This window comes from Acanthochromis polyacanthus, chromosome 17 (assembly GCF_021347895.1).
Source record: "Acanthochromis polyacanthus isolate Apoly-LR-REF ecotype Palm Island chromosome 17, KAUST_Apoly_ChrSc, whole genome shotgun sequence".
In the NCBI taxonomy this organism is placed as follows: domain Eukaryota; kingdom Metazoa; phylum Chordata; class Actinopteri; family Pomacentridae; genus Acanthochromis; species Acanthochromis polyacanthus.
The window spans coordinates 22,136,719-22,148,902 of NC_067129.1; the positions used below are offsets into that span (position 1 = coordinate 22,136,719).

At 39.3% G+C, this 12,184-nt stretch overlaps 1 protein-coding gene across 1 annotated transcript in view; it reads right to left on the bottom strand.

Annotated features, from left to right (window-relative positions):
* Positions 1-9,554, bottom strand: part of robo4 (roundabout, axon guidance receptor, homolog 4 (Drosophila)) — a 28,210-nt gene extending 18,656 nt beyond the window's left edge. The window contains exons 1-7 of the mRNA XM_022195786.2: positions 9,306-9,554; positions 6,829-7,143; positions 4,710-4,867; positions 3,684-3,804; positions 1,878-2,016; positions 375-502; positions 82-197 (exon numbers count right to left, since the gene is read on the bottom strand). Of these exons, the coding sequence (XP_022051478.1) occupies positions 82-197; positions 375-502; positions 1,878-2,016; positions 3,684-3,804; positions 4,710-4,867; positions 6,829-7,143; positions 9,306-9,363 (1,035 nt within the window). The 5' untranslated portion in view covers positions 9,364-9,554. The remainder of the gene's footprint in view (positions 1-81; positions 198-374; positions 503-1,877; positions 2,017-3,683; positions 3,805-4,709; positions 4,868-6,828; positions 7,144-9,305) is intronic.
* Positions 9,555-12,184: the final 2,630 nt, after the last annotated feature.

Genomic DNA, 12,184 nt, shown 5'->3' on the forward strand with positions numbered 1-12,184 from the left:
TGGTCAGAGACAATACACAACATGGATCATACACCTCCACTCCTGCACTCCGCCAGCTGCTCTGAAACAGCTGTCCCATACCTTCCATTGTACCAGGGATGTGTTAGACCCAGGGGCCACGATGGTGATGTTCTCCAAAATGACTCGCAGGGCTGACAGCTCTTTGTGGAGGTCTTTCTGTTTAGCGCTGGCAGCATCTGGAAATACGAATGTTTTAGTCCTTTATGCATAACATTTCTTGTAAAAGATGCACGCACAGTACACATTAAATAGTCACTTGAGCAGTTTTGGGGGAAAAAAAAAGTAAAAAAAAAAAAGTAGTATGTGTATGTATTTGTTGCAATGTGTAAAAATGTATTGTGACATAATCTCACCTTCAACTACCAGCTGTGCACTGGACGTGATCACCCCAATGTCATTGACGGCAGTGCAGGTGTACCTCCCAGCATCCTGGGCTGTCACATAGTGGATCTGGAGAGTCTGGTCTGGGTTGACAAGATATCTGTGCACACATATATATGAAACTGTTAATTTCAAATGTATTATTCCTCTGATCTCTCATTTAAAAAAATATTCGATTTCGCATTTTAACTGGTTTAAGTTACAACCCTAAATATTAAAAAAGTAGTAAGTGCTAAAGAAACATATTTCCCGCTTAGGCTGGTCTCACACTTACAAGCCCATTTACCGGTATCCCCATTGTTCCTATCTTTCTCAGAAATCTGTTCTTTCATCTTTGCCTGAACTGATGCTTGGGCTAGATTATTACCCACGCCTGACGTACGTCAGCATTCGCTTCGGTATCTGGCTGGCTGGGTAAGTATGTATGTATGTATGTATGTATGTGGGGGGTGGGTATGTCCGGTCAGATATCTCTGCAAGTGCTGAAGTCAGGATAATCAAACTTGGCACTGAAGATCAGTCTAAGGTCCCCTGCTCAGTTGTGGAGCTAGAGGTCAGCAGATCAAGTAGGAAGGGATATACGTAGGATGATCAAAATTGATACAGAGTATCATGCATGGGCGTGGCTCTGCTCTCTACTGAGGGCTCGTCTAGTTTGGTAATGTATGGAGTTTACAGATCTAGTTTGAAAACTCCTGAACGGCCCGCTGACTCAATATGGCTTTACGCATAATATCAAACATGTTTGACATTTATTTGGATGGCTACCGTTAGCTTGTTAGTACTTGTAGCAGTGGGCGCTGCTGCTAAACAAAAGCAAACATTCCACACCTTGAGGATAAGGCTACCTACAGATATTAAAACTGAGTGTTAAAATGTCATCTCCAACTATTGCTGAAAAATAGACAAACTATGGTGTCCACATTTTCCCAACAATTTTCTCACACAGACTCAATTGATTGCCTTTTTTTGTCATTGCAAATATAACTAACAATACAAGAACTTTACTCTACCACAGTCTCTATTTTGTTTCCATCTGTTTCCACATGAGATGATGCGAAGTTGTATACCGATGCCTGATTGCTCCCTCTGGCACCATAAACTTAATAATATCCTATAATGCGCCATTATTTTCCAACCTTGTCTGTGCTCATCTGAGATTAGAGAGAAAAATATCTGTAAAAATGTCACACAATGGAATCTGTAGTAAACTCCTGTTGTGCTACAAGCTTTGTAAAGCCAAAGTTGGAGAATAATGTAGTCTTCTTTGCACATGAACGGTATGTCAAATCAGAGAATTCTAAAGTAAAAACTTTAAAAAAGTTCCTCCCCCACACTGTGATACAAACATAATATGCATGTTACAGCAATAACAAAGTAAATACATAATCCACTAATCAACAAAGATCAGGTATTGAGACAACTCTATGAACAGAAAAAAAAGATTATTTCTACATCTTGCCAAAATAAAGTACCTGCCGTTGGGCAGTGGCCCCTGCTCTCTGCTCCAGACCACAGCAGGTGGAGGGTCACCTTCGGCTTGGCAGTAGAACTCAGCAGACTCCCCCAATCTTACGGACACATTTTCTGGCTTCAGCACCAATGTAGGCTTGGCTGCAGTTGAGGAGAAGAGAAACTCAGTGCTCTTTGCTGCTCTGCTGTATGATACCTGGGAGTTGTTTTGCTTGTAGAGAGGAATCATGTCTTATTAGGGGGAGGCTATAAATGCCTTGTGGGAGGAAAAACACCTGGTAAAGCTACTGACATTTTATGAAATACCACAATTATGCTCAAAATAATTATTTTTCAAGAGAATGTTCAATATGCATCCTTATAAGTGTGGCACACAAACGGCTAAGTTCATTCTGCCAAGACCTAATGGAAGGTCAGTTACTCCATGGCCATTTTCTCAAAACCATAAACAAACCTCTATATTCTTGTATCCAGGCAGATCGCACATCATCATACTAGCTTTGCGGTGTGACTGACATCGACATTGAAAGACAAAAAGAATTAATTAGAAGGAGGTTAATCTGCTGCATGTTGAGAACAGAAAGCTCAGTATTTTAGATAGACTGAAGGCCCAAAGTGGAGATAATGTAAAGACAAAGACCAAAAGAATGGGAGATGAAGTGACATATGCCAGAGATACCTCAGTATCACTACTCAGAACAAGCCATGTCTTCAGGATGTTCAACACTGAAAGATGAAAGTGGAAGATGCTTACTCCTGAACAGTTTGGTGACAACCTTAAGGTTAGGCAGGACCAAGAACAGGTCTACAGTGACACTGAGAGATACTGACGTGTCCTTTTTTATCAGGTGACACATCATCACACATCGGATGATGGTTTGAAGAAGACTGCAGATGCAGTCAAAACATGTCAGCAAGATAAAACCATATTTTTCTTATTCAGTTGTCAGTTTAAAAGTAATGTTATTCTATCGTAAAAAATGACAAAATCAACATAATCCAACAAACGAAAGTCTTTGGAAAATGCTGGTTAAACATAGGGACTGCACAGTGACTTGGTGGTTAGCACTTTCACCTTGCAGCTTGAGGATCCCTGGTTCACACCCTGGCCTTCCCGGGATCTTTCTGCATGGAGTTTGCATGCTCTCCAGGTTCTCTGGCTTCCTCCCGCAGTCCAAAAACACGCTGAAGTTAATTGGCAACTTGAAATTTTCTGTAGGTTTGAATCTGAGAGTGATTGTCTCTCTATACGGCCCTGCTAAGGACTGGCGACCTGTCCAGGGTATCCCCTGCCTTCGCCTTTAGTCCGCTAATAAAGATTAAGTGGTGTATAGATAATGGATGGATGAATGGTTGTGATTTAGAACAATGCAAATAATACAATACATGGAGAATTAAGGGTTTTGTGAGTGGTCATATGGTAACAGATTATTGTTTAGGGTCTATCAAGTGGTGACTTTTTCTTAAAATCTTACAGATATTCACCAGTCAAATGAGTAACTGATTGCGTGCATTCAGTTTGGCCATATAATGGCCTATATGATTTTGATGATAAACTCCAAGTGTGTTATTTAAATGCACATATCTGCAGTTTTTACATATATGTCAGTAGCCAAGAGAAGCTGACTCTAAATACAAAATAACAGTGAATATCAAGTTTTTATGGATATACGATTAATTTGAACTCCTTACCAGCATTTTCTAGAATGATAGCCCTCCCCTAGTCTTATAAAGCTCATAACAAAGCACTGCATTGGAAGCTAGTGTTGTTGAAACAGTGATAAGTTGTTTTCGGGATGTTACCTCACCCAGTACAGAGAGCCGAGCCGCTCTGCTCTGTCTCACTCCCATAGTGTTGCTGGCCACGCACACATAAACACCAGAGTGCTTCTTCTCTGCAGAAGCGATGATAAGCTTCCCACTCAGCTCCTGCAGAAGAGTACAATTCAGACAAGAGCGAGGAACCACACAGGACCCACAGTTCAATTAGAAGCATATTCAAAATCATACACATTTGGGTCCATGAATGTCTTGACTGTGACACAGTTTTGGTAGTTTCAATTCAAGGCGCTGAACAAATATATTGCATTTAGTAAGCTTATTAGGTAGTCATTTTTTACACAGTTCTTACATTTTTACAGGCTCAAAAATAACGGGCCAAATTAATTCAACTGTATATACAAGGATTACTTTTATCAAGCTGATGCAAATCCTTTTTAATGAAAGACTGTCTGACTAAAGGCTGAATTTGGGAACCCCTGGTAAGAACAAAAAAAAAAGTTCCTTTTGAGATGGTTTGCCAGGGCTTTGCTGCAGTGCCTAAAGCTGCTGCTAGCTTATGGGCCTTTCTGCCCTCAGCTTTGTCTTTAGTAAGTGAAAGCTATGCCCACGTGGAGGTCAGGCAAAAGACTTGGTGAGAGCTTTGAGAACACATAAGGACATATAAGACTCTTTGATCACTTTCATTGTATATTTTGGGTCATTTTCCATTTGCACTGCGAAGTGTCGTTAAAGGCAGTGGATCGGTTGTTAGCACCATAGCTTCACAGGGGATGGGACGGAGGGAATAGGATCATGTACACTGTGGCAGGCTTGAGTGTGCTCTTTTATGTGCCCAGTAATTTTGTTGAATATTTTGTAAAGGGTTTCTATCCATTTCTGCCTAAATAAAATCCCTCTTATTGGAACTTCCTTTTTTCATGTTAGAAGTGACAAAGAAACATTTCATTACATTCCATGGCCTAAAGGACCAACAGCCTGAGTTTAATTAAAGGAAACTCATGTGATGATTTGCAAATGACATTTGCTCAGCGAGGTGCATTCAGAGGGCTTACAGTGTAGTGGGGGTCACTGGTGTTGATGCGCAAGCCATCCAGCTTCCAGTAAACATTAGGTTCCGGGCGTCCGATTGGAGGTTCGCAGCCTAAAACAGCTACCTCCCCCTCTGCCACATTCACATCACTGGGCTCCACATTGAATTCCTCCTTTAACACTGCAACAACACAGAGTAAGGGTGAAGCAGGATCAGAATTTCAAAGTCCTGTCTGATAAGAAACCATGAATACACTGTGCAGACCTCACATGAACTCACATTCAGCCACAGAACCCCTCTGTCTTCAATTAATATTATTCACGTGTAAGGAAAACATGTGCAACAAGTTCATGAATCTGTTGGAAACATTTTGTGAGGTCAGTTGTTTTGTCTGACCTCACAAAATGTCAACAATAACACTTCAGTATGATTTTTTAGGCCTGCCACTATTGCTGGTACTCATTACCAGCAATAAAGACAGGCAGTAAACCATAAAGAATAAACAAACATCTATTTCTTTTTTCTGCAGAAGATGAGAGCAATCACCACAATTAAATACAAATAATATGTGTGATATATGTGAGCATAAACATGTTCTTGGTGTACTACCTCCATACAGACTTGCTTTTACGTGAAGTTTACATTTAGCTTTATTTCATTTTAGTGTTCTGTTCTGTGTTATGTCCTGTTTATTTGAGATGTTCTCTCCTGTTTTATTTTACTTTTAGCTGCCTGGTTCTTTGGTGTGATGTCGTCTCTCTAATTCTTTCATTCTAAATTTTTTATTTTTAAATTTAACCCTCAATCGTATTCTTTAATTTTCAAATTGCATAGTTCTCTAGTTTGAAATGGGTGATAATATAGCTAATTATTCATTTAACTTACTAGTGTTTTTACTGTTTGTTTTAATTGACTGCTCTGATTTGTCTCCTAGATCTTGCCTGATTGGTCGAACTGTGGCTTCCTGAGGCTAACTGGTAACTCTAAATTGTCTATAGATGTGAATGTGAGTGTGATTGTTTGTCTGTATATGTAGCCCTGCGACGGACTGGTGACCTGTCCAGGCTATCCCCTGCCTTCACCCTAAATCAGCTGGGATAGACTCCAGCCAACCAATTCGCCGCACCACCACAGACACGCCCTTTTACTCCGAGTCACCATTTTCTCTGGAATCATCATCAATGTGTTCAACCTTGTGTCACCAAATTTGAGATAAATCTGATGAACCTGCTAAGAATAGTACATCAAACTGTAAAAAAGTGTGTATTTCCTGATACCACAAGGTGGCGCTATGACTGTGAATGTATATAACTACATGGATGTCGTCAGGGCGGGACTCTGATCATACATGTAAAATTTCAGGCAGATTGAAGCATGTTCAGGTGAGTTAGACAACACTTCCTGTTTCATGGTGAAGGATCAATATTTTGCGGAGTCGCCATGGCCACTCCCTAAGATTTTTGCGGAGCTTTTTGATCATTTTTCATCAGGAAGGTCTGTTGCATATACCGGTCAACTTTGAGATCTCTCGGACTTACCCCCGATGAGTTATTAATTAGAAATATCTGGAGCAAATTCAAGATGGCCGACTTCCTGTTGGCTTTAGGGTGTAGCCGTGATTGACTTTTTCATGTGTCCTGATGTGCTGTATATTAAAGCCATTTTGCTACACATGTGCACAACTCCCATAAAATATCAAATTGTTCGCCAGTCCTGATGTGCATGCAAAGTTTCACACATTTTGGGGAATGTTTAGGCCGCCAAAGTGGAGTTTGAAAAGACGGAAAAAGAGTGAAGAAGAAGAAAAAGAAACCCTAGGGTTTCAACAGGGTCCTTCGGCACCGTCGGTGCTCAGCACCGTCAGTGCTCGGACCCTAATTATGCGTCTGCAGCTGTAGGTTTGCAAATCCTAAAGGGACTATAATCATCTATGTAAGGTGGGCATGACAATAATTAAGGTAAATCAAACATACTTAACTTCATACACATCATGTTTATATGGAGCCTGCAAGTGATAGTAAGATGGGGCTAATCAGGGACAGCTTGACAGAATGTTCATATCACCAGTTCATTTTTAAAGTCTCATATGGTGTTTGCTGAAACATCCTCCAGTAGTAAAGCCACACATGCCCCAGACTCACCTGCAATATACAGCGATGCGTTCCGGCTGACGGCCTTGCCAGCGCTGTTTGTGGCCACACACGTGTAGATGCCCTCATGGAACTGACTTCGCCTACCTTCTCCCGCACTCAGGAAGAAGAGGCTCCCATCGACCAAAACCACGGGCTGGAACTGGTCTGTCTGTAGGGGTTGACCGTTGTACAGCCACTCAATTACCGGCTTTGGGTTGCCGTCCGCCCGGCAGGAGAGGGCGGCAGGATTTCCAGTTTTCACCACCACATCAGTGGGGTGGTGGACGATGAGGGGCGGCTTCTCCTCCGCTCGGACTCTGAATCCTGGGGACATTTGGGAGCACAAGAAATGTTCTTCATAAGCACATACAGTGGAAATAACATCTACTCAAAAGAACAAATGAAAAAAAGTGTCCCTCTGTTTAGATTTTGTTTCCTGACATCATGTCTGTGTGTCGGGGTTACACAACTGCACAGGTTTGACAAGAAGACAATTTAAGTGAAGAACTGTAGGAATTTCAGCCATGTCAGCATAGGACAAGAACATCCAATGACAAATTTCTTTTTTGTCTGTATAGAAGAGCAACAACAAAAACAGCAACCGTTAGCACCATGCATCACCACCTCTGGGTTTATTTGACTAGCAAGAGAACACCCAAAGCAAACAAATTTAAGCCTTGATACCAACAAACAGTGTCTATTTGCTCCTGTCCAGCTGCGGTGGAAAGCCATTGTTTGAACTTCCCATGGAGTTGGATGACCACACTGAAGGAAACGGGGAGATTGATCAGTTTCCTGACAGGAGAGGAAGCTAGAGGGTCTCAGGGACATCAGCTCCAACAAAAGTAGACTGGAAGTCCCCCATCAGCGGCATATCCGCAACAGAACAAAGGACACTCAATTTACTCCACTGCAAAAGGCTGGCGATTGTTTTTGAAGAGGGAAGAAAGTCAAGCAGCAATCACACTGTGTCAACGAGGTATCTTACAGGGTAATTAGACTTTGTGCAACTGCTTTTATCACAGATGATGCTTCCAGTTTCATTCATATTATCAATAACAAATACTCCATGACTCCAGAAACTGGCATAGATGTATCCTTACAAAGAGTACAAAGAGTGAAAATGTGTACAAGTTGCAAACATTAAGGATGATCTGGGAAATGTATTATTTCATCTGAACTGAATATTATCATGTCTAACCAAATATCTCTGGCTGTATTTATGGATAGGTACTATCAACAAATATGGTTGCACTTTTTGAACTGTTCATTCATTCACTGTAGCCGGAAATGCCTTCAAATTACAGCTAACAATAGCCCGTTTAACCCATTGTCATTGCGTCCTTTCAAATTCAGAGCCAAGAGAGGGCGCAGCCCAAACATCAGTGAGTCATAGAAGAAAAATCCTCAGCATTTAGGCTTTTTCTCAGGAGAAAGGTCATGGCGATGACGCAACTCACCATCCACACGGAATCTTCAATTTGTCACAATAAAGTTTACGCAACAATGTGTGTTCAAAAATGTGAGCCCCAAACAAATAACACATCTTACGATCAAACCACATGCTGATGAGCACCCCGGGTGTGTTTAACCAAGAGATTTGTGTGGTTTGGTGTCGGTGTGTGAAATGTTCAGTTTGATTAGGTGACGGACAGAAAATGAATAAACAGCAGATGTGATAACTGTTTCTGTCACCTTTCGAGTAAAATGCCCCATTAGTTGCCAGTTTCTGACTCTCAGATGTAAAATAATGCAGTCTATAAAAGTAAATATCTTCAGATTTTATACTGTTGGTCAGACAAGGCAGGAAATATGAAATAGGCCGATATTCTGCTTTTATTATTATTACTATTATTGTTGGCATATTTTTAACTGATTCCAGAAACAAAACAATGAATTCAGAAATTATTTTACCATTGGCTCTGATTTCTTGAGCAATGTGTCATTCACAACAATATCTGACTGGCTGCATGTCATGAATAGTATCCCATCAATGATAAAGGACAACTGTTCAAAAGTTAAACTTTGACGCCACGATTTTCCCTTGTACTGCAAATGAGCATCAGTTCCTAATATCACCAGTAACTCTCCTTGATATCTAAAAGCTTTAAAAATCTAATGTTCAAAGTCATAACAGACATTGCCAGTTTCAGTATTTCTTATATATATATATTAGATACATATCTTAGGCAGTTATTTTGATGTATTTAATGCATATTTGTGCTAAATTTAAAGAAACAAACAAAAAAAAGGAATGAGCAGTAAATTTCTTAATGTGGGTGCATTGATATCAAGAATACATAAAGATCAGACTTAATGAGGAAGTCCTATAATAAGTAATATATCTTTTAAGGCACATCACAGAAGCAGTCAATAGCAATTGTGTTGTCTTGTGGCAAATTTCAATTCAAAAACTAAATCCTAATGCTATCATGGTTTGTTTGTAAGTCAAAACTGAACACATGAATGGTTCAGGGCGTTCTTACCTGATAGAATAAGTGCGAACAGCGACAGAAACATCCTCATGACAGCAGCTTTCATCATTAGTGAAGGGAACAGTCAGAGAAACTTTCCAGACGAGCTCCGAGAAATATTTTCATTAAGCTCACTGACTTCGTAGCTAAACGCTGATTTAAAAAAAATGTCTGCTTTCAGCTACCCAGGCATTTTTCTTTCATTTAGGAGCTAACCTTTACTTGAAAACTGCCGCTCCGTCCGTAATGATCAGCGTCTGACGCCAAACTAATGACAAGCAGCGACGTTTAGCTGCTGCTGGACGACTTTTCAAAACAAAAGCATCTAGAGGAACTCAATGCACTCTACAGTTACAATACAATTACAATATGAACTCAAACATTTCATTAAACTTAGTATTTTACATATATAGTTTTGAAATAATACATCCCACTTCCAACAGGTGTCAATTTTTATTCATTTATTTTATTTATTTATTTTTTCCTCACAGTATAATGGTTTTAATTTGGAGGCAGCATGGCTGGCCACCGGTATTTTTGGTGTTTTTATAACTAACTGGACAGACGCAGTGACTAAAAGGGAGAGACAGCACCTACTGTTAAAAGGTACGCCTATTTGCATTAGTAGAGCAGATCCCTGTACGCAATTTTTTGACTGTACAAAATAAATAAATAACAAATAAATAAATACGCCTCGAAGACTAACTACCTGACCTTGTGTCAAGCTAACACCATTATGATAATAGCTTGCTATCCTGCCAGTTAACTTGAATTCTTCACTATACTTTGCTAAGCGTTCCTGTTGATTAGCTAATTAAATTAGAAGAAACCATTTAACCACATAAAAAAATCTAAAATTATTTATTCATGTGTTTTCCAACATTTATGTTGCAGCTGAAGTACGATTCACACTACATTTTGAAGACTAGAAAAGCACTCGGAGAGCGCAGTTCTCCATCAAGGCTGTTCTTTCCCCATATGGCATTGTCAGAAATGCAGCATTTTTTTTTCTTTAGAAATGAAGCATTTGTTTTGTTATTAGTTTTGATAATTGGAAATCACGGCAACATAGAATGTGGCCATTTAATATAGACGTACCCACAAACAGAATGACTTTGCACTGAGCACAGGTGTGTGTCATGCATGTGTACGTTATGTATGGATACTGAATCGCATCACCTAAATATGTAGCGGGCAGCGCAAATTGATGGGACTGGGAAACACCCCCACAATTTAATCAATTGTTTCTTATATGATTTCCAACAAATGAGTCCTAATAAGTTGACAGTGTTGGATTTGTAGTAGGATCGCAATCATGTGATCATCAGCAAGCAGCTGTCAGTTCACTTGTCATAATTAGCGACACCATGCCGCTATCTGGCAATGATACAGAAATCTTGAACAAATCCATGGATCCAGACTATAAGCCGCATCGCTGCCAAAAATCTAAACACTTGGTCCTTGTGTCATTTCTGACATTCGCTGAAAATTTCATCCAAATCCTTTCGACTGTTTTTGAATAATGTTTTGAACAGACAGACAGACACACAAATGCATGTCGATCATGACATAACTCTGGCCACATTCCTTGGCGGAGTAATCATTTTGAAATATGAGTTTACGTTAAGTTCCATTATAACAAAGTTGTAGTCTGTTATGATTAAATCGCCCACTAAATTTGTTCATTTAAGCATACTCCTTGTGTACATAATATACTGATATTCAAAATACATACATTAAAAAAATTAAGGTGAGCATCTTTCCCCTGTTTACTGTGTGAAACTCTCAGCTGGAAGTCTTGTGGAATTGTCCAAACATACCAGAAACATGAAATGATGCAGAATGTGAAATCATTTTAAGTTCAGTCAGCTTTCCCTGCTAGATTATAAATGTGAGTTACCTGCGCTTTGTTGATTAATTGGTCAAAAGTCATTATATGAGTGTAAAACTTGCTAAGTTAAATTAACTGAACTTGAGAAAACAAGCTCAATAAACTGAGATAATAAGTTGTATAAACTAGTTAAATATAGCAGGATTGCAGAAAGACTTGCTTTCATTGTACTTTTTTTTTTAACATGTAAACAGTTCTGTCTTTATTGAACAATGAACAATTACAAACTCAAATGTTGAAGCCAATTTGACCAGTTTGTCAGTACAAAGACCATCTATAAGGCTGCTCTGGAGATAAACTGCAAGTTTAACAGATGCAGGGACTGAGTTTAGTTTCAGTTTAGACACAAAGGCAACTTACACCATGTCTATTTTTTTTTTTTTTGCAAAATTTTAAGTCACTTCAAGCCAAAATGGCTCAAGAACTTTCTTTGTCAAAATATTCTAAGTTCAATTAACTAGAGATAAGCAAAATTCATATATTTACAGTGAGGAAACTAGAAAACATGAGCTAATTGGACTAAATGTCATTACGATGCTTACAGAGTATGTGAGCCATGCATGGAGCAAGATAAAGGACAGTTTAAAGACATTAACTCATAGGAGGCCATATTCCTTCTGAGAGATTGTCTGAAGACACTATGGGAAGGACCTCACTTCAACAAAATGTGATTTACCTCATTAATTATAAAGAATGCAACCATCAGAGCTCTTTAGATTTTTTACATATTTACTGAAATAATAAGTCAATGCAGGAAAATATATATCTATAAAAAGAAATCCTAACCCTTTTCTGTTGCGTGGATCTCTGCTATGAATCAACAAGAAGAATTTCCCACAATGAAATCTGACAGTCTGGGTGTGGTTCAAAATAATTCTGTGCTTAGTGTAATCAAAGTAAATACAAATGGCTGAGGCGGCTGTATTAATTTCTGCTGTCTGAACACAAGTTGCCGTCCAATCTTAGCTGTTTTAGTTTGTTTTTATGGTTGCAGCTCTGT